The sequence below is a fragment of the Sipha flava genome, unplaced genomic scaffold (genome assembly GCF_003268045.1).
Source record: "Sipha flava isolate LNK unplaced genomic scaffold, YSA_version1 118_pilon_pilon, whole genome shotgun sequence".
In the NCBI taxonomy this organism is placed as follows: domain Eukaryota; kingdom Metazoa; phylum Arthropoda; class Insecta; order Hemiptera; family Aphididae; genus Sipha; species Sipha flava.
In genome coordinates this window covers 582,710-603,932 of record NW_020271743.1, presented here as the reverse complement: position 1 = coordinate 603,932, position 21,223 = coordinate 582,710, and the positions used below count along the sequence as shown (strand labels likewise).

At 29.2% G+C, this 21,223-nt stretch overlaps 1 protein-coding gene across 4 annotated transcripts; it reads right to left on the bottom strand.

The window, feature by feature from the left end:
- Nucleotides 1-258: 258 nt before the first annotated feature.
- Nucleotides 259-15,011, bottom strand: LOC112693827 (protein 4.1 homolog). 4 transcript variants are annotated; one of them, XM_025569065.1, is made up of 17 exons: nucleotides 14,675-15,010; nucleotides 6,084-6,222; nucleotides 5,809-5,956; nucleotides 5,629-5,749; nucleotides 5,390-5,569; nucleotides 4,986-5,324; nucleotides 4,736-4,908; nucleotides 4,528-4,676; nucleotides 4,285-4,383; nucleotides 3,565-3,653; nucleotides 3,304-3,502; nucleotides 1,968-3,086; nucleotides 1,760-1,888; nucleotides 1,543-1,662; nucleotides 795-911; nucleotides 545-703; nucleotides 260-467 (listed from the first exon to the last, which is right to left on the bottom strand). In XM_025569065.1, the coding sequence occupies exons 2-17, from the start codon at nucleotides 6,210-6,212 to the stop codon at nucleotides 291-293; spliced, it is 3,447 nt and encodes a 1,148-aa protein (XP_025424850.1). In that variant the 5' UTR covers nucleotides 6,213-6,222; nucleotides 14,675-15,010; the 3' UTR covers nucleotides 260-290. The 4 variants fall into 4 exon arrangements, with proteins under 4 accessions (XP_025424854.1, XP_025424850.1, XP_025424851.1 ...); XM_025569066.1 differs by having other exon boundaries at nucleotides 4,528-4,670; XM_025569069.1 differs by lacking the exon at nucleotides 795-911 and having other exon boundaries at nucleotides 259-467; nucleotides 14,675-15,011.
- Nucleotides 15,012-21,223: the final 6,212 nt, after the last annotated feature.

The following is a 21,223-nucleotide window of genomic DNA, read 5'->3' as shown; positions in this document are numbered from 1 at the left end:
GGATGGAATCTTCAGAAATAATAATACTTATAATAATATTAATAATAATAATAATAATAATATAAATGTAAACTTAGTTGGTCAATATTACAAAACACATAATTAGAGCAATCATAATAGACTTATTAATAATAATAATAATAATAATAATAATAATAAAAAAAAAACAAATTAATATTAAATAATTTGAAATATTAAAAATGGAATATCAAATATTTTGATAAAATGCAAAAATATAAATCGAAAAAAATTTTGATAAAAATAATTAAAATAAAAACTTTACAAGTTGATTATGTTTGTTGTTGTTGTATTTCAATTTTTTCTACAGTCATATCAGGATTCATTTCGGTAGCTTCTTGTATGGCATCAGCTAGTGCTTTGTCATGATCAATTGGATCACCATCACTCTGTATGGTTATTTTTTGTTCAACTCTTGTTTCAACTACGCCATCTTTTTCAGTTTTGTACTTGATATAAAAAAAGAAAAATTAACAAAAGTTAAAAAAAATTGATGACATGCAATCCACTTGTCTATTTAACTTACAGTTACAGTTTCAACAGTACGAGTTTTGCTAGAAATGGCCTGTGTAGAAATAATCTCTCCAGTAAGTGTATATGACTTATCGTTAGCCGTGATGTTTATGTTATGTCGCTCTTCAGCTGTGTTCAATCCAGCCGTTGCATGTTCGGCCTTGAACTCATCCTGAAGGAAAAAAGCCCAAAATTAATATTAACAATTTAATTATGTTATTTAGTTATATAAACAAGTAATTTTAAAACAAATAATTTGTTACCTGAAAATTGCTATTATAATATCCTATATTATTAGACTCATCTAATGGACCTTCGATGTCAATTGGTGTACCTGAATCATTCGAGCTAAGACTTGAACTACTTGAAGCTCTATTTAGCTGTTTATTTCCATGCAAATAATGTAAAAAAATATATATATATATATAGAACATGCTAAAAAAAAAAAAAAAAATCCACGAGCAAAAAATAATATAAAAGTTATTGTTAAAATTTACTGTTTAATAAATTATAACATTTGTGTATAAAATATACATTCAACATGTTTAATGCTGATTGGCACTTTAAGAGTCCCCGTTTGTAAAGAGAAAATGTTGATTGGCGTTATAAACTTAATGATTACTATAAAGTTTTAATTAATTATTTATCTATTGTAGTTTCTATATTGTTTATTATAAGATTTAGTAAAATATATATGGAAAAAAAATGTAATACTCTTTTAAAATAATTTTAAAAATTGGTCAGAGTAAGTGTAAAATAATGGTAAGCAGTAAACATATTAAACAGAAGTAAATTGATAAAAAAAAGTTTCTCCTTTCAATGTACAAATAAAGTCTATCAAAGTACAATATTATTAATTATTTATACAATAGAAAAAAATCTCAAGAAAATAATAATAATCTAAATTTATAGCCATTATATATAGTATTGTATTTATTTCTTTTAAACATAAATCAAGTCGCATACATGTAGATGGAAGTAAAAAAAACAAAAAAAATTGAAAAAACATACCTCGACTTTTGATTCTGGTGCTAGAATAGTTGATGTAGAAATTACTTCTTGTGTAACAGTTCTTTGCTCTTGGCGAGTTCCACTGGTTGTTGTTGTATGTGCTACAGTTTTTTCTTCAACCTAGTCAAAATAATACAATATATAATACTTATACATTTCCAAACAATCAAGTTTAAACAAATTAATTTGTTATAAAATAATCTAAAATTCATTGTACCTGACTTGTTTTAGAATTTTTTTCTAAATCCTGATGAGTAGTGGCTGTTCGGGTAGTCACAGCAGTTGCCTTTACATACGGAGGCCTACCAGAAGTAGTAGTAGGAGCAGTAGTATCCAGACCTTCAGCCTAAGCGTTAAAAGCATAAAACAAAACCATGCAAAAGTAAAAAAAAAAAATACATACACCATTTCCCAGCTAATTTTACCTTATTGTGCTGAGTTGATACAGTAACTTCACCAGACATTAAATCTTCAACTTTTTCCTCAATATTTTGAGTAACACCCTCTTTATCCTTGATCATTGTTTGTTTGGTAGTAGTTTTAACAATCAAAGGTGCAGTATTAACACCTGTAGGTTTATCATCTTCATACATTTTTTTTTCATTTTCTATAAAGTCTAACGACTCTTTTTTTACATCTACTTCAGTTTTATCCTTGAATCCCTTTCCAAAAGAGCCTAATTTGTCCATAGCTTTACCTAATACACCTTTACCACTATCATTTTCTTTTGGTTTTTTGTTAAAAATACCTGATTTTGGATCAATTTTTTTCTTCTCAGTCTCAACTATAGTTTCAGCATTGGCTGAGGTAACTTTTTTCTCCAATACAGTCTTGGTAAACTTGATTTCATCAGAAGGTTCTACTTTTGATTCAACACTTGTTTTTTGATCCAATTTTTTCTCAACGCTTGTTTTGTGATCCAATTTTGTCTCAGCACTAATTTTAGGTTCTTTTTTAACAGATTCTTCTTTGTTCGCAGCAGATTGCACATAGTTAATACCTGGTGTTTTAATATCAGTAGCAATTTTCTCCATAAATGTCTTTCTTTTTTCAGCAGCAGTTTCCGCAACTTTTTTCCCTTCTCCTGGTGCATAGTTAAATGCTAGTCCTTGTGCTCTTTTGCTCGGTGATGTTGGAATTTCTGAAATACTTTCTTTAGACTTTTGTATATTACTTTCATACGTAAACCCACCAACTGGTTTGCGTTTTTTAGTAACACCATGTTCATCCTCTGTATAATCATACGTTTTAGTAAAACTAGGGGACGTAGAAATAGCAGATACGTTAACAGTAGTTTCAGCCAATGAACGGTCAGCAAAAGTGGCATTTGATGATAAATTGGTAGAAGTACTATCAACAGACTTAAGACTTGTTTTGGATTCTTTTTTAGGTTTTTTTAAATCTTTTTTAGTTTTTAATTTAAACTTGTCTAGTCCTTTAGGGGATTCAGGTTCAGCACTTGTATCTAAGCTATTATCAGCCTTCAATTTCTCTTTAGATTTTTTAGATTTTAAACTAAAACTGCTAAAAATACCGCCAGGACTCTACGAAAAAACAAACCAAACCATAAAAAACTAAAATAATAAATAAAAAAATAATATAAATGAGTCAATACAGTATAAGATAAAATAAAACAAAAAATTCAAGCTTCTGTCAAATCATAATATATATTTAAAATAAAATTACCAAAAATAAAAACAAAAATAATTTAAACAACACCCGGTCTAAAATAAATCCATTACAATGAAAATTAATGCTTACCTTTAATTTATTCTTTCCACTTTCCTTAGTAGAATCTGCTTTTGAAGTATCTAATGAATTTATGCCAGAAATATCTGCACTTGTATTGGTGTCATTTGCAGATAAGGCTTCACGTTCTTTTGTCATAAAACTTGTAGTTTTAATAGAAGGTGAAGTTTCATGATTTTCTTTTTCATCATCTTCTTCACCACCAATTCCACTTAAACAAAATAATATATATATGGTATAACGTATCAAACATCTAACATCAAATATATTTACTTTGAAATGTTGGTAACATTATTATCTTTTTTTCTTCTCATGAAATTAAATGATCCTGTTGGTAATACAGCTATTCCTCCAATTGGTTTCTGAAAATATGTGAAATTATAATTGATAAGAAGACATAATAATATTAATATAGTATTCTGTAAATGTAATTCAATTGTCGATAAAATGACTTACAGTACAAAGACATTTTATTTTATAATTTTTTAGTTAAATATATATTTATGAATAATATTTGTATTTATAAAAATAAAAATTTCCCAAAAATAAAACTAATTTAATAATGGAAATTTTTTTTTTCATTTATTAAATTATATATACATATATCAAATAATAATAATAATAAATGCATATAAATATAATTACTCTTTTATATAGTTTATTTATAATTAATTATTTAATTTAGTGATGACACTAGATCATACAATATACACTAATGTCTTCATATTTAGATAAAGACCATTAATATTTTTTTTTATCAAGTGAAAAACAAAATTACTTATAAAAAAATTGAAGAAATATAATTAAATATAATTAAATTGTATGTGCAAAGTAAATTATTGAAAAGTTGACCATAACATAACAATAAAATTATCATTTAAGATATCCTTAATATATACACAATGCAAAATGAACATGTTTAAATATTTAAGTCAACTAATCAGTTAAAAAAATGAGTGCATATAATTTTGAATAAACCATCAAACTATATACCTTAGGCTTATGAGTGTCTGAGCTGCTCCGTTCAGCCTCGTAATTGCCTTCCTCTGTTATAGAACTGTCATGAGAACTTAAACTCACTTTTTCTTTAAGCTATTAAGTTTCCAATAATAAGTTATAAAAATATATATTATAGAAATCTAATATAATTATTAACTTATAACTGGGATTTAGTTTTCAAATGATCTTAGCTAGCTTCTTATTATTAATACACTTATTATAGTTTAAATTAAATACCTTTTTCTTATCACTTTTATTAGGTTTTCCACTTTTTCCGATATTATTGTCTATGTCAGCAACACGATCAGGGGGATGAGACATTGTATGTCTTTTAGACTCAGGTTCCATACCAAAATCTTCTCCCAAGTGTCTAGTTCCTCCTAAAGCTTTAATTTCGAAAATTGAATTCATTTAAATATACAGAATAATATGAAAAAATTCTTACTATCCATGCTTCTAGAAGTTAATGTTCTACCACTTAAGCTTCTTTGGAATTTTGGTGCAGGTCTCTCGATTGGTGTTTTTTTAGATTCATAATGAGTACGACCTGAGTAACGGAATCGGGAACCCAAACGGGGGAACAATCCTAATTTTTGTGTTGGCTCAGGAGTCATTAATCTAATTTATAATAAACATGAACCAAATAAACTAAGGTAATTAGATATGTAATTAAATATGATATATTATAAACAAACCTAAAGAATGTATGATGTTCAACGCATGTTTTCCATAATTTTTTAGCAAGTCTATGATTAGGTAGTTTAAAACCAACAGTTGCTTCTTGTTGTTCAAATTCTCCTGGACGAATTTTAATGTAAAAGTTATTACGTTTATATGAAATTTTCAATATTTTAGGCCATGCAAATCGATTGATGCGTAATCTATCTCTATGGACAAGTAGACCAGATGAACATACTCCCAACATTATGTCTACTCCTTCAGAATCTTTAGCTGGATGCAAGTCAACACCATACATAGCCAATTTTTTGGCATTGTTTAAATAATTTAACTCTGCTTCTGCTGGTGTTTGACCTCTAATTCATAAAATATTACTATAATAACAATTTTATTCCAATAAAATATTTTTATATAATCTTACTTGTGTGTTCTATGGAGTTCCATAACTTTTTCTTCAAGCTCTTGTGTTTGATTTGGAGCAAACTTGAATTCTTTTAAATAATCAATGTTATTTTTGTGTTCATCAATATCATAATCTCCTAATTCAGATTGAACCAAGTAAGATCCCAAAAGTGCATGAGTGACAAATGAACATGGTAATCTAGTACAGCAAATTAACTATTAATTATGCAAAAAAAAAAAAATTGAAAAGTTACATACTTTCCATTAAGAATATCGTTTCTGATTTGTAAACATAATTGATAACGAGTTATATCTTCTTGGAGTTGGTTGGGATCAGGAGGATAAAATTTCATTTCAAAGTTAAACAACCACGGCTCAGCTAAAGACAATGATTAAAATAAGAATAACTTGAACAATAAAATATAAAATTAAACTCACTTTTTAAAAATTTTCCTATGCGCTTATCCATTTCAAGCCAATTATGAGAATCACGTCGGTCTTCAAAGGATAATCCAAAATAATCACGTTCTAATAGATTTAACTGGTCACATACTTGATCCAATAACTCCTGCCCTTTAGCTTTTCTCTGCATTTTCAAAACATACATGTTTATAAATATATATTTTAACAATATGAAATAAGTACTCATTTAAATTTAGGTTAGAATTAAAAAATTAAGATAAAGTTCAGAAAAAATAGAAAAAAATATTTACATCAATTTGAATATCTAAATATGAGCCGTCTAATAAAAGAACACGAGCAAGTGCAGTTTTGCCTTTACGAATTAATTTCTTCTTTGGTGAAACATTCCCATCTGCAGATTCATTCTCCATGGCTGTCATTTTATTATATCTATTAACAAATTAAAAAATGATTAATGAATTTGATAAATTATATTTATTTAGCTATTTAAATAGTAATACAAATTTGTTTTACTTAATTGTTATAACATTTAATTTATGTTTATAAGAAAAATCTGAGCTCTTAATAAAAAACTACCAAAGTTTTAATTCTCAGATTATAAAAAAAACAAAAAAATGAATTAAATATGAAAAATATTTAACACAAATTATTATAATATGTAAGTATTAAATTATAAATACCTACCAATTAATTAAAATAATAAATAAACTCAGTTTTAAGAATTGGGGGGGAATATTCCTTACCACTGGTTAAACATGAATAATTAAAATTGAAGAGAGCCAAATTGTACCTTTTAATAAGAAAATACATTTAATTTTGTTACAAAATTATCTTATGGTATAAAATACATAAATAAACGTATAAAGCAAGATTGTGAAAATGATAAAATTTTAAAAATATTGCTATAAGAATTATACAAAATTCACATTTTAAAATACCACTACTTCCAACACAATCTAAAAAAAAAAAAATACCACACCTAAACAATAATTTGATAGTACATATACTCTAAATATTTAGAAAAAACTAGATTATACACATTATACTGATTGAAAATGATTACTTTATTTTGGGCATTAGTCATAAAAAATATATGATATTATTAAATTACGTACTATCGAGCAAGAAAGTCACGAAGCCAGGAAGGCTTAAAATAATGAGTAACCACCCTCATTTTACAAATTGATCCTTAGCACGTTATGTTTCAGTTAATTTTGTATAAAGTCTGAATATTTTTACGTAATATTAACATAAAATAAAAGTTATTGAGCATACATAGAAAAATCCAAAATGAATGAAAACGTACCATAAGCTAAATTAATTTTAATTTTCAACCTACAAAAATCTACTAGTCATTTATAAACTCTACACTCACGCACTCAAGTTTTGTTATAAAACATTGGATTACGTATGTATGAATATAACAATTATAACAATACAATAGATTTAACATTTATCAACTCGCGTTTAAAATATAGTACAATATAAAAGTAATTTAATGAATTTATTATACGCCAACACATATAAATAGGGGAGTGTTTCATGACCTATTGTCATTTTAAGTTTTTAATGGAAGTGAGAAAGTAAAATGTTTCAAATTCATATTATTATTCGTGTTTTCGTAAACTGTACATAATAGCTATATTTAATCAAACCTACATGTTATAACTTTTAATTACTGTGCACAACCAAATTTAATCGAACAAAATTTAAAAGGAAAAATGTAAATCATTTTTAGTTCAAGATGATCAGTATGTATTTTCAAATGGAGTAAATAGGTACGAGTACTGAATTAAATAAATAATAGCAATCCGAGTTGTTGTATGAATACTAGCGTATATATTTTTACATTAGGTATAGTTATAATTTCAAACGAAACTATGTTAACCATCAATAGAATATTGAGTCACGGTCAATATAAAAATGTCATTTTAATTTCGACAAATAAACAGTTACTAAACTAGCGTTGACCTATTAATAAATGACAGACTGACCAGTTGAGTGCTTAACTCTCGTATGCAGATAGATACGTGTTCAACAAAGCCAAGTAAATATTATAATATTGCATATTCTATTATATTAAAAGAAATATCCCTTGAAAGGGAAAATTAAGATATTAATGATTTAGCATTAATATCATATGGTAATATAGTATTGCTATACAAATGTGTATTGACATTTTAGAATATTTCAAAATTGAATTATATACTATTATAATTATTAATTATAATTATGTACTATTTACATTAATACCTACGATAAAACAACTATCAACAATTTTAAATAAATAAATCCAGTTTCAAAGACTAAGAAGTTATAATTAAACAAACAATTTAACTAGTATAGGAAAACCAACAGCGTATAAAAATTAAGTATCAACAAGTTCCTAATTAATAACAAAATTATGATACTTAAAAATATTTATAATAAATTATTGACCAAAATATATTTTTAAATAAAAACATTACAAATAGAATTCCACAAAAGTAGTTTATTATCTCCAGATTTATGCCTATTGTCGTAAAATTTCGCTGCCTACCTATTGTGTTACCTACCTCTTTCTAATAGTTTGTTCGATACACACGGAGGACAAATGAAAGAGAACCATCATAAAGGAAAGGAGTGGCGCTCACGCACGTGTGTAAAGTCAATAACCGCTTCAATATTTCATAAATATACCGAGTGTAAAGCGCTAGGTTTAAACGAAACTAAATAATTTCATGAGGGTACTTTTTGAACCCTTTAAATATTATCAAATCGATAGTTCTTTTATACTTCACCGGGAGATATTTTGTATTACCTATGTTCAATATTAATTATAACCATATAATTCTTAAACAGAGAATGTTTTTTTTTATTGTCTCACAAATATTTTGAAACCTTATCAGCCACAATAAGTAATTTACTACAAGAAAGAATTTTATTATTTTATATTAACTGTAACTACTATTAATATCACCATAATGCAACATAAATATCAAATGTATTCATAGTTAATTGTAACAATAATTTATTTTTATACTTCAAACCATGTTAGGGAGACCATAAAACGTATTACTATTATTAAAAATGTATAATAGATAGTTGAGTATTTACGAATTTACAAGAGATAATGATACAATGGCAAGGTAAATGGTTCGTGACTCATAAATAGAGTGATGGATTAAAATATAGTTCCAAATAACCATTCAGCTTCGCGTCGTCAGTGGTGATACAAGAAATGTGGTTTAAGGCATATAAAAGACAACAATTTACAAGAACTTAACAGCATCATTATTCATTTGTATTAAATAGAGCATGACAAATCACAGTTATATTAAAGGGGTGTGGCAAATTGGTGACAAATTTTAGGTCATGATCAATCGAAATAAAAGTGAGAAAACTTAAGTGAATACAAATTTTGTTTCGTCAAATTGTTTGTATTCTCTATAAGTATACATTATTTATGTCAAATATTGCATGTGATTAGTGAAACTTTAAATATAAAATATGTCTTTAATAATAGCTTATATATAACAGAATAAATATTAACAATCATCTCAATTAAAACGAATAAGCTATAAATAACATGATAGTTACTAGAATTAGTGCGATAATAAAAATTATTTTAAAATTAAAATCCACAAAGATTAATATTATATACCTGCTTAAATTACTTTTGTTGTTATTAATTTAATAATATAAAACCCATATAAATAATGGAAGAAAAATGGAACTATCTATATATTATACTTAATGATTAGTATTTAAAATAACTTTCCAAAATATCTATAGGTGTATAGAGTAGGTAGGTATTAATTGCTCTTTTTTCATAATACCATAGGTATAATATAAAATTAAACACTTAAATGCTATCAATTATTCCATAAGTAATTAATCTAGATCAAAATGCAATAGATAAATTTAGAAAGAAAACTATATTTCTAAGCGTATTAAATTCAGAATGGTTAGTAGTGTTTAAATGAGTACAGCTTAAAAATTATTGTAGAAAATATATTTAATTTATTAAAAATTCAATAACTTAAGGTCCGTAATCATTAATTCATTAAGTGTATAAGTACCTTCATGGTAAAATCTGTGATTTGTGTACCCACCAAGATAATAAAAAATATTTTCACGATAATATTATACATTTTATAAAATTAGGCGAAAAAACAAATAAACGGGTATTTAAATAAATACTCAATAGAAATATTTATAACTAGTAAACTGTTATTCAGCCTGTGGGCATTAAATGGAAAGGAGGCAAGTGAAATCTGTAATATAGTGTCTTGACATTTTATAGCATGAAAGCTGTGAAAAGATAAAGATGTTATGTGTGTAGAGTAAAAAATAAATAACTAGTTTTAAACACATGCTAAAATGGATGGCCAATTGTAGCTAGTCTGTGTTCGGGATCAGTGAGGTCAACGATTCCACAGATGCGTGATGTCATGGTCTTGTACGATCAGATCGTACGAGGTATAGCAAAATATATAGGAAGTAGGTATAAATACAAACGGTTAATAAAAAAAAAATAAGAATGGTTTACACTGCAGGGACTATTTCTCATAGTATAAATAAGAACCCCAATTTAAATTGTGAATATAAAAAGATTATTTTGTTTTAACTTTAAATAAGTATTAATATTTTATTTAAAATACCATAAATACATAAATAAAGTGTCGTATTAGGTCGGGTTATATTTTTCACAATTTCAAAACAACAACAATCATAATACAATTAAAAATGTATTATATATATAAAATGTATTGTATTTTATACTTAAATTATTGACTGAACAAAATACATTTTAAATATTTATCAAATCAGTTCAAAACTTTATTTTTACCAGGATTCTTACCATACATTTTTTCTATTTAAGATTCTGCGTTTTTTGTGACAAATATATTCTACAAGAATTTTAAATTTAAGCATTATTTTTTCAACTTGTAACGATAAGGTCGCAAAAAAGTTGTAAAAGAACATCGTTAAATATTTAAAAAGTTAAAAATAACACAACACAAAAGAAAAATTACACTTTAGTTAGTAAATCCAATTTTAACATTTTGTATAATATATATATTAGCTGAAATGCCCAGCCTCGCCGGGAGATATTTCAATATTTTAGATAAAAATAATTACTATTTCTATGTAAAAAATAATTTAGTTAGAAAAGTAAACAATCATCATACATTATAATTTACGAGATAATTAATAATAATATTTACTATAAAATGTTTCCAAGGTAAACAAAAGACAAAAAGTGAAAAATGTATACATCCAATTTGAGGGTCAAAGCTGTTGTGAATCTTTAAAAATGCAATTTTCAAAGTTATATTCCTTCAAAACTTCAAATGAATCCGTAGGGTAGTTTCGGCTATTAGCTGATCAGTGAGTGAGTGGTATCTAATATATATATATATATATATATATATATATATATATATATAGATTTATTTAATTAATTCGATCGCAAATTTAAGTTAAAATTAAACTTATAAGTTCTATCTTATAAGCAAATTATAAATCGATATAAATAAAAAGGTAACAAGTATTTGCTTAATATTTAAATTCTTGAGTAGGTATTAAATAAAATTGATTAGGTTTTAACAAGGTTTAAGGTTATATTTATACTGTAAGGATTCAAAAATCGATATAATTATAAAATTCTTCGTGATAATCAAATAAACAAAAGTAGTGGCTAAAACTTTCAGTTATTTAAAAATGATAACTTATGACTTAATAAATTCAATTCAATATTTTAAACGTCGAAAATTAAAGAGAAGGGATAATAAGTATAAAAATAGCCGGAATAATTTGAATTATCAAGAATTTAATGACACCAAACGAAATAGGCTCGGAAATAGGCGTGTGACAACATTTCAAGATGGTCATTTTTTCTTCTACTTATCAAGGTCCCATAAATAATGTATAGTAATTAAATAGTATATGCTTACTATACACCGACAAAGCATTAACGAATTGAATAATTAATATTTACTGATTATTTTTCTGTTCTCAAATGTAGAGCATTTTTAGAACAAGCAAGAAATATAATAATGGAATTATGATTAGCAAGTAATTGTAATCAGCAGCGAATATTGTTCAAAAAACTAGTATATTTTATAACTTTATGAAAAACCATTCTATAATTATTTTTTCGCAATAAGCATGGGGACAAATACAATGATGCGAACACATGATAAAACCACCAGCCAATGACATTTTATGTTATGATTAAATTTAATTAGTTAAGATGGATTTTGGATAATATGGATTTTTTACAAAATAATACGTTTCTAAATAACTTTAAGTTTCTTATTTATATTATTTTGTAAATATTCAATTTTCTGGAAAATTAACAAAAATAAGATTAATTAAATCATTATTAAAAAAAGTTTTACGTAATTATTTGCTAAAATAAAGTAGAATCAATCAAGCACATTATGACATTTTAATGATTTGAAAGAATTTAAGTCTCAAAATCAATTACGTATTCATATTAAATTGAATATTAAATTATCGATATTCAAATGATGAAACATGCAAAACTATTTTAATTTTATCTATTAACATTTTTTACTTTAAACATTTTAATTATATTTCAATGACGAAACATGCAATTTCGGTTTAAATTTATTCTAATTATCTATTTACGTTTTAAACAAACTAAAAATTAATTTTTTTTTTTTAAATATTAATGATAATATTTTTGCTTTCAATTATTGAAAGTAAAAACATTTTATTTTTCATCTTAATGTTAACGACGAATGCAATAACTTTGAAGAATGGTAATATAAAATATTATAAATCAGTAATCTCTTATCATGAAACATAATATATGAAGTATTATTTTGGAATGCATACACTATTGAAATAAACGTATTCACCAATAACAAACACCAATAAATACTCAATAAAAAGTAACCACACATTTTTTAATCAAAGACAACATAAACAAACCATAATTTATAATAATAGTAAAAATTAAAAATACATTTTTAAATTTAATAAGCAAAAATGTTTTCAATATTACTTCAGATATTACTTCATAGTAAATGTAAAACTTAAACTATAAGTAATATTTTTTCGAGTTTGCCACACCTATTTTAACTGTTATTGTCTATCTTATGCACACAATTATAAAACTATTAAAGTAGTTACTTATTTTTAAGAAATATGCAACAAGTTTGATTAAAAATGAAGAATACCTACTTATAATAAAAATAAAAAGTTAATCATATTTTTGCGTCTGTTTTCCAAATGTTTATTAAATAATAGAAAAGTATTTTAAAATGGTGTTCTGTCATAAGCTATAAACATACCTTTAAAGCCATAGAAATATAAAAACTGTTTAATAATATTGCATTGAATAGTTAATGTCTAACTATTCAATGCAATACTATTAAAAAAAAATTTACAAGACCAAAGTGAAAAATAATTTTAATTTTTCACTTTTGTCTTTTCATTAAATATAAAATAAAATTTTATAGACATTTTATGAAAATACAATTTAAAATAAATTCGACAATTTATAGTACAGTACATGTAAATTTAACCATGCCATTAATAGTGCTGCGATAAAAAAATATTCTAGGCTTAATTCCAATGTATATTTATAAATTAATCCATAATTATCAAAACCACTATAATTTCACTCATTTTTGAAAATTTATTTGAAAATTCTTATTGCTTAATAAGAACTATTTTTATGATTTTATATACATCCTAGCACTGTATTCTTAATGTTGGTATGTACTCAATACTTATTCACTGATATACATACAAACATAATGTATCATAACATTCACAAATATATAATTTAGTTATATTGTACTATCTGTTCGATAACACAATAGTAGGGATTTTAGTCTACAATGAATCGGTAGGAGCAGTTTTCGTACGACATCATCACATATAAACAACTAATCATATTTATATATTGTATACATATAATAACTATGTTACATAAATAATTATCTCAATCTAGAAATATATAATATTAAATTAACATAATATCAGTAAATGTATATAGAAAACATTATTGATTGTTAAATTAAATATCAAAAAAAATATCTTGTAAACTTACAGAAGTACTTAAACTAGTTAAATATTTTGATTCAATTATCAAATCATGCCATGGATTATACTTAATAAGGTAATTGTATTATAAAAATATATATACTTTAAATGAGAACCTATGTTTACCATTGTTGGAAAACTAAAGATTTTATATTTATCTGCACACGTCTATTGAAAAAAAAATATTTTCAACAATTATTTAAAATATGACAAAATATGTTTGATTGTACAACAATTAAACAAGGGTTTTTTTTGTTTCATAGCCACTGGTTTTCAACAGGTGCAAGGTTCTTAATTTCATGGTTCAGAAAATAAAGTTTATTAAGCATACGGAAATTAAAATAATTAAGCTGACAATTAACCACATTGGTACGCGCAGTTTTATAAGACAAAAACATCTGAAGTTGAAACGACCTTCGAGAATTTTAAAAAGGCAGTTGTATCGGGATGAACCGATGGCAAACGTTCGGAGAGGTTGAAAAGAACGAAACCGGTGTGCGCACCAAACACTGTTTACTAGGGTTGTTGAGTTAAGATAAGTAGTAACGTGTCAAGACGGACACGGACGTGTAGAGATCGCGAGGCCGAGAGGAGTGCACGACCCAGGACGGGGCGAGCGCGCGCGCGGAGGAAGTGGCGCAGGCCGCCGCGAAGAGAAATCGGTAATCCCGCCAAATGCAATGGCCTACTTCTGACGGACGCATGTCCACCGAGGCGGAGGCTGTGTCGGCCCTGTTGGCTGGGCAAAGAGGAGGAAAAAATGACCTTTTGGATTGGCGACCACCACGGACGCGCAGTAACAGATCCGGGAACTCACCAGTTTTCCCTTGGACACGAACAAGAAAGTCCAGAAGCAGACGTCGTCCAACACGGCAGCAGCGGCACGGACGGCAATCCCGCGGTGTCCGTCTTAGCGGCCGCAACAAACGGTTCGCACGACGACGAAAAAAATATCACCGCCGTCGTTGTTTACGTTCGATCGCGTATTCTTTGTTACGTAAATATAGTGCGTACGTTACACCGGCGGGGACGACGAGCGCGGAACACAGGACGTGCACCACGACGGAGGCGGGCAAACGAGTAACAACTGAAACGTAAACAACGGCGCGGCACAACAGTTTCGGGGAAAACAAACGGGACGCACGGGGTATCTGCGCGCACAGGCGTGCCTCCGGTGGCCCCAGCGAACGGTGATTTGGCGCGCAGTGCCGCCAACCGCGCGGGCTCCAGCGAGCGGACCTGTTGTCCAAGGACGTCGCCGACGACGACCGTCTGCGACCACTCCGCGTCGTCGCCGGCGCCGTGCGTCGTGTTGCGCGACAAGTGTCGCGCTGTGTTATCTACGGTCGTCGCGCCCGAATATCGGTTGATACCGTTTCTTCGTAGTCTTTTTTTCCCCTCCGCCCGCGAACTTACGAGACGAGTTCTTTTCCCGCGAACGGTCTCTGAAGAAATTGTTCCGGTAACAACGCGTACGTTCGCACACGTTTCCACTCCAAAAACAAATATCCGATTGTACTTATCGGACTCGATAATCTCCGTTCGATTAGTAGGAAACATACCAGATGATCTACCCTCCTCCCGTCGGTTAAGAACGCGCCGGTGCAGGGATCCATCGTATCCCGAATCGTGATTTTACTCGTATAGGGTTCTCCGTCACTGAACAGCCTTCCTTCTCGTATTGCACCCGTGACGTATAAATATTTCCCTTGCTTGTTTCGTCTTTCGTCACGGATGAAAACAAATCTGTTTTATTCATTGATGCCGTAACACTCTTGTCTGCCGGCTACCAACCGATAACGTCGAGATTCGCATTGTTGTCGGTCCGTTGTTGAAAATAAAATCAAGTGAAATAGTTATTATTTTTGGTACACCGGTCGAACGCGTAACGCACTATTGTTCTGGACGGTTAAACGGGTCGGAAAACGCCTCGATAAAACATCGCGTTGACACGTACATTTGTCAAAGTTCCTTTGCGCGCTGTTTTTATTATTATTCCAAGAGGACATTCAACTGTCCGAGTGTGGGCCGCGCACTTGTTGGAACAATGTAATGTTTTTTATTTACTCCAGTAGGTCACGTAGTATTATTGTATGAAACTCGATTTTCACTCGGCAGGTCACATAATGAACAAACAACCGTTTTTATTCAAAATTAAAATAATTGTATTCCCGTACATCATAAGACTCTTCACTACCATTTCTGTTGTCCGGACTTGAAATAATTTAAGCCAATTGACCGTCATCGTCTGCGGTAGATGCGTCAAATGTATATGGCATAGGTTCCCAAAGTGTGCGCCGCGATGTCTGTATAAGGGCGCCGCGCCATCGTGAAATACTATCGGGTCTAACATTTTTCTTATGATTAGTCATGCTATGACTTAGAGAAGGGTGCCCTGAAAAAACCTTAAATCAAAAAGGGCGCCCTGAGTCGAAAAAGTTTTGGAAGCACTGGTATATGGTATACAGTCATAGCGCATACGTACGTGCGCACATAAATCTAAAAACGTTCAGAAATATCGATGAGTAATATAGTGATATAAAATAACTAGAACTCAGAAGTTATTGCTTTAAGAAACATTACAATCTATTGCATTATTGCTGTAAAAATACCAATAGTTGCATTTAAAAATTGCAATGAACTTTTTGATTCAACAAAATAAATATTTAAAAAAAAAATTGTACAAGTATCTTTAATAAAGATATCAAAATAAAAATGCATTCCAAACTGGAATAGTATTTTTTAGTCTGGTATTACAGAAACCTACAAACAAAATTATGAATTTAAAAATGTTTTATTAAAACAATTTTTATTTTATTTTTGAATACCTAAAATGTCTCTATTTCAAAAATGATTGTGTTGCATAATAAATTATTTCTTTAAGTTCTCAAACTCGAAAGATCTCCGATTTGAGGACAGCAAGTTGTGCAACTCATACACCGACTTATCAAAAAATATTTCCACCATTGCCATCACAATCGATGAAACCCGAAATAACCATAAATCAATTTTTTTAATTATTATTCTGGCATGTATTAATATTTGACACGGCCTTTGTTGTTATTTTATTTCTCATGTAAAAAAAAAATAAGTAATGTAAATAATATTCAAAAGTAAGTAGGCGTCTAAAATTGTATAATAAATGAGGGAAATCAACAAAATTGCAATTAAATCGAAAAAATGCCGAAAAATCGCATTAATTCGCACTAAACGGTTTTTGAATCGTAAACGGATGTGACGAATGTACGAACTACTCAGCAATACGGCCGGACGGTGGGAAAAAAGTTGCGAACGCATCAACATCCGAGGCCTGGTCTGGTAATAACTCTAAAAGTTCGAACTGTACGGGGGGCAAAGGGACGCGTCGAATATCAATTAACCGGCAAAGGAGTACATTGTTTCGTTCCGAATTTCACGGGCGACGTATATTACCGCGCCCACTCGTACCGCCGCGTCGAAAGAATCGCTTTATACGCGTAACCTGCCCCCCTCGCGTTCGTTTCACCCCTCAGTTGCACCTGTTACCGTTGTTTTTATTGTTATCGCAGTCGTTCGTTAGTTTTTTACCACTGCATTATTGTATTATTTTTTTATCGCGACTACCGAATACCGCGAACGGAACACCGCGCATAGTTGCGTTGCGTGCGCGTACGTATAGACCGCGAACTCGCGGGAACTCGCACGCCTACGACGCGTGCACCGGTCACCGTTTCGCCGACGTAACAATTTATTGCACGCAACGCGTACGTACCTATTATTATAACCGCTGTTGTACACATCGACGGGGTCTTATGTTTACGTAGTTACACATAATATGTGTGCACAAACGAATTCTCCGCGCCGTGTAGGCTCGTACCGGCAATACGATACGTCCGCGCGCGCACTGTACGCCAGTCGTGTTTCAATTTTCCATCACAAGTCTCCGTGACGTTACACCGTTTTTGGTATCGGTTCCACGCTCAGCACGTCCCGCGTTTTCGACGTGTACCTTCTCCGCCGGTCGATTTCGGTTTTCAACGAATCCGCTTGTTGTGCGCCCGGTCGATTTTATACAATGTTACGTTTAATTCGATGGAATATCGGTGTTCGTCCAGCACTCGAAAACATATAGGGCTTGTAGCATGTTGAATTGAAAAATACCACCCACACCCACCAGTTCGCTTTATAAAGCGGACCCGCGCAGGTTTTGGTCCCTCACCCCTTGAAATAAAACTTCATGAACTTGTCAATAATTATAATATTAAGGCGATCGGAAGCAGCGTATTTATTTCACGTTGTAGACCAAAGCCTGACAAGATTACGCGTACTTAAAATCATCATAATCAAATTCTGTAAAAAGATTTGAGTGGAACAACCTTTTTTTCTAGGCTAATGTGGAAATCGATTTTTGAAATTTGTTTAAAAATTGTCATTAAATCTTATTTGAGTTTCTCAATTTTTTTTTAATTTTTAGATTTACTTTAGTGTTTTTTTTAAGAATGTTAAACAGTGATTCTAAAATCGACTTCCACAATAACTTAGAAAAAAGGTTGATCAACTCAAATATTTTTACAGAATTGAAATCCGATCATTTGGAGTTGACGTTTTTTAGTCAGGCTTGATTAATTTTCAGTTTCTTTGCCGGAACAAAATATTTTATTTCATCAAATGCTATAACTTGTGCATGCGCGTGCGAACCATTAATTGTTTCCCCGAAACGTTAAATGCCGGCGCATAACGCCAGCCGCCTGCGAACCGACAATATTATATAGATGCCTATTATTGTGAAATCAAATAAATTGTATGACCTATATTTATAATTTGGTATATATACTGTAATGAGTTTTTACACTTACTGTACGATTATGCCGCAGTAACCTATGGATTGAGTCGACACTTGGTACTTACTACTTGTAGGAGTCACATCTAACGTTAAGTTTCAGGCATTTCAGTGCATTGTTATTCGATTTTATATGGATTCATTACTTTCAGAAATAATCGATCCTAGGTTTGATCGAGGACTACCAATAAGGCCAGGCATTCCCGAAAAAAAAAGTTTAATACTACAATAGTTGTAGTATGATAATTATTATTATAGTTATTGTGATAAATTATATAAATATAATTACCATAAAACTTACGAATTTATTTGTTATGATTATAGCACCTTTAGCTTTTTATTTTATTTCTAATACATCTTGAATTAATTAATAATTAGATGTTATGAATATTCGTCCTAAACCTGTTTTTTTTATAAAATTTGGCAACTGATGATTCTCGAACTCGAATTGCAAATGCGTTATACTTATTAGTTATTATGAATTGATAAATAATAATAATAATATTGAATAATATTATATGTGTTGCGGCGTATAAACGACAACGGTAATTATTAATGACAGTCCGTTTGCTGATAAGGTCGAAACGTATTATTTCGGGGAAGTCACACACACATTAATAATCGTTTACTAACGCATACACTCACAAGGCATAATATCAAGCGTATAAGGTATTGTCTAAACTCAACCACTTAAAAAGATCCGCTTCCAACTTGTTAAAATTTATTATATTTTATAAATATTACTTTAAGCTAATAATTGTTATTAATGAAAAAAAAGACACCAAAGATTACATCCAATTGAATTTTTCAATTTTTAATTGAATTACTTTAACAACTCATTAAGCAAAGATATGTTTTCCGCGTGGCTGCAAATGCATTTAAATATTTATAACCAGTAATTGATTAATTATTCATAACATTCATGTACATACGCTAAACTACATAAAATATTGTTTAAATGAAAAATGTACGTATAATAATGTTTATACGACACATACATAATATACGCATTTATTTATGGAATATATTTTACTAAAATACAAATATAAATTTATTTTTTCACATAAAATATATTTCATTACCTGAAATAAATTTATCAATATTTAAATCAAATAACATAGGTATATACACCGTGGCCAATTATAAGGTAATTTTTTTGTTGAACATATTATTTTTTGGATATGTACTTATTGTAATAATGTTGACATTTACTATAAAAGCGTAAGTTAATACCACACGTGTTACACAATAGATAAATGGTGACATTTAAATGTATCCAAATACTTTTTTATTAACATTTTAAAATTGTATCAATATGATGATTATTGATTTTAAAGTTATATAAATATTAAAACATTATTATTATTATTATTTAAAACATTTTAAAAGGTCAACATTTATTGAACAAAAAGTAATCCATTATTTTATAAGTTTGTAGGTAGTATAGGTATTTTTTTATTGAACCGGAGGAAGCACAGCTGCCAGTTGACACAAACGCAGTGATGAAGCTGTTAGATACGGCAGAACGGAGGGCCTTCAATGAAATGGCGGAGATAGTGGCGTAGGAAGGGTATGGCGAACTGTGCCTACGTAGAGGTGTGAATTGAAAAGTGATGCAAAATTGTGCAAAAATCGTATTTTTATTCTATATTCAAAACGATATTTTTTTCATTACACATTTTAAAATGGGTAAATTTTATTATTATACACTATGTATGAATTCAATAATGATGAAAGTAGCATGAGGGGATTCATATATAGGAAAGTTCAAAGGAAGAAATAACCATTGAATTCGTCAGTCTAAAAGCGAGAAAATCGCATTTTAAATATTAAAATTTACACTGTAACAATAACTAATAAATATAAATTGTATTTAAAAAATATAAGTAGTAAAATTAAAGGGTAAAAAAAAATAATATCGCATAACATTTTTATTTGGTATAAAGGTGTTTTTTTCTAAGTTTGCCAGGGCCGCTAGAGAACCATTCTATGCCATTGGATAGAGGTCAGAAGGAGGAGCTAGAGAAGGAGGACTTCAGAAAGTGGGACCTAAATAACCTTAACTGCTGTATCCCATACTGTGAGGGATGACCAGATGGAGTATATCCCATCTATCATCTCAACGATAATGCATTAAATATTAAATTAACGATAAGAGGCCGGAAGGTAGAAATGTGAAAAACAAAGAATGTTTTCGAAATCTTGGTTTGCTCTTTTGATAAATCTTTGTACTTGATGTTGATGCGGTTTTCTTCTCATAATTTTTACATCTGCTGCTCACCTTGTACGTATCTGATACTGTTTTGCTATAGATAATAAATGATGAGTTACCTCTTCTGATGTAATAGTTTTAAATGGCCTTAATAGTAGACATTTGATCAATTAATCCTGATAATTAGTATATATTTTTACTCTCCATCTTCACAAGTATACGTACCTATTAAATGTACATAACATTTTGAATTTAACTTACAACTTATTTTAGTAGGATCGATGACAAAAATTTTTTTAGGAACTTTTTGTTTAATTTGAAATTGGACACATACC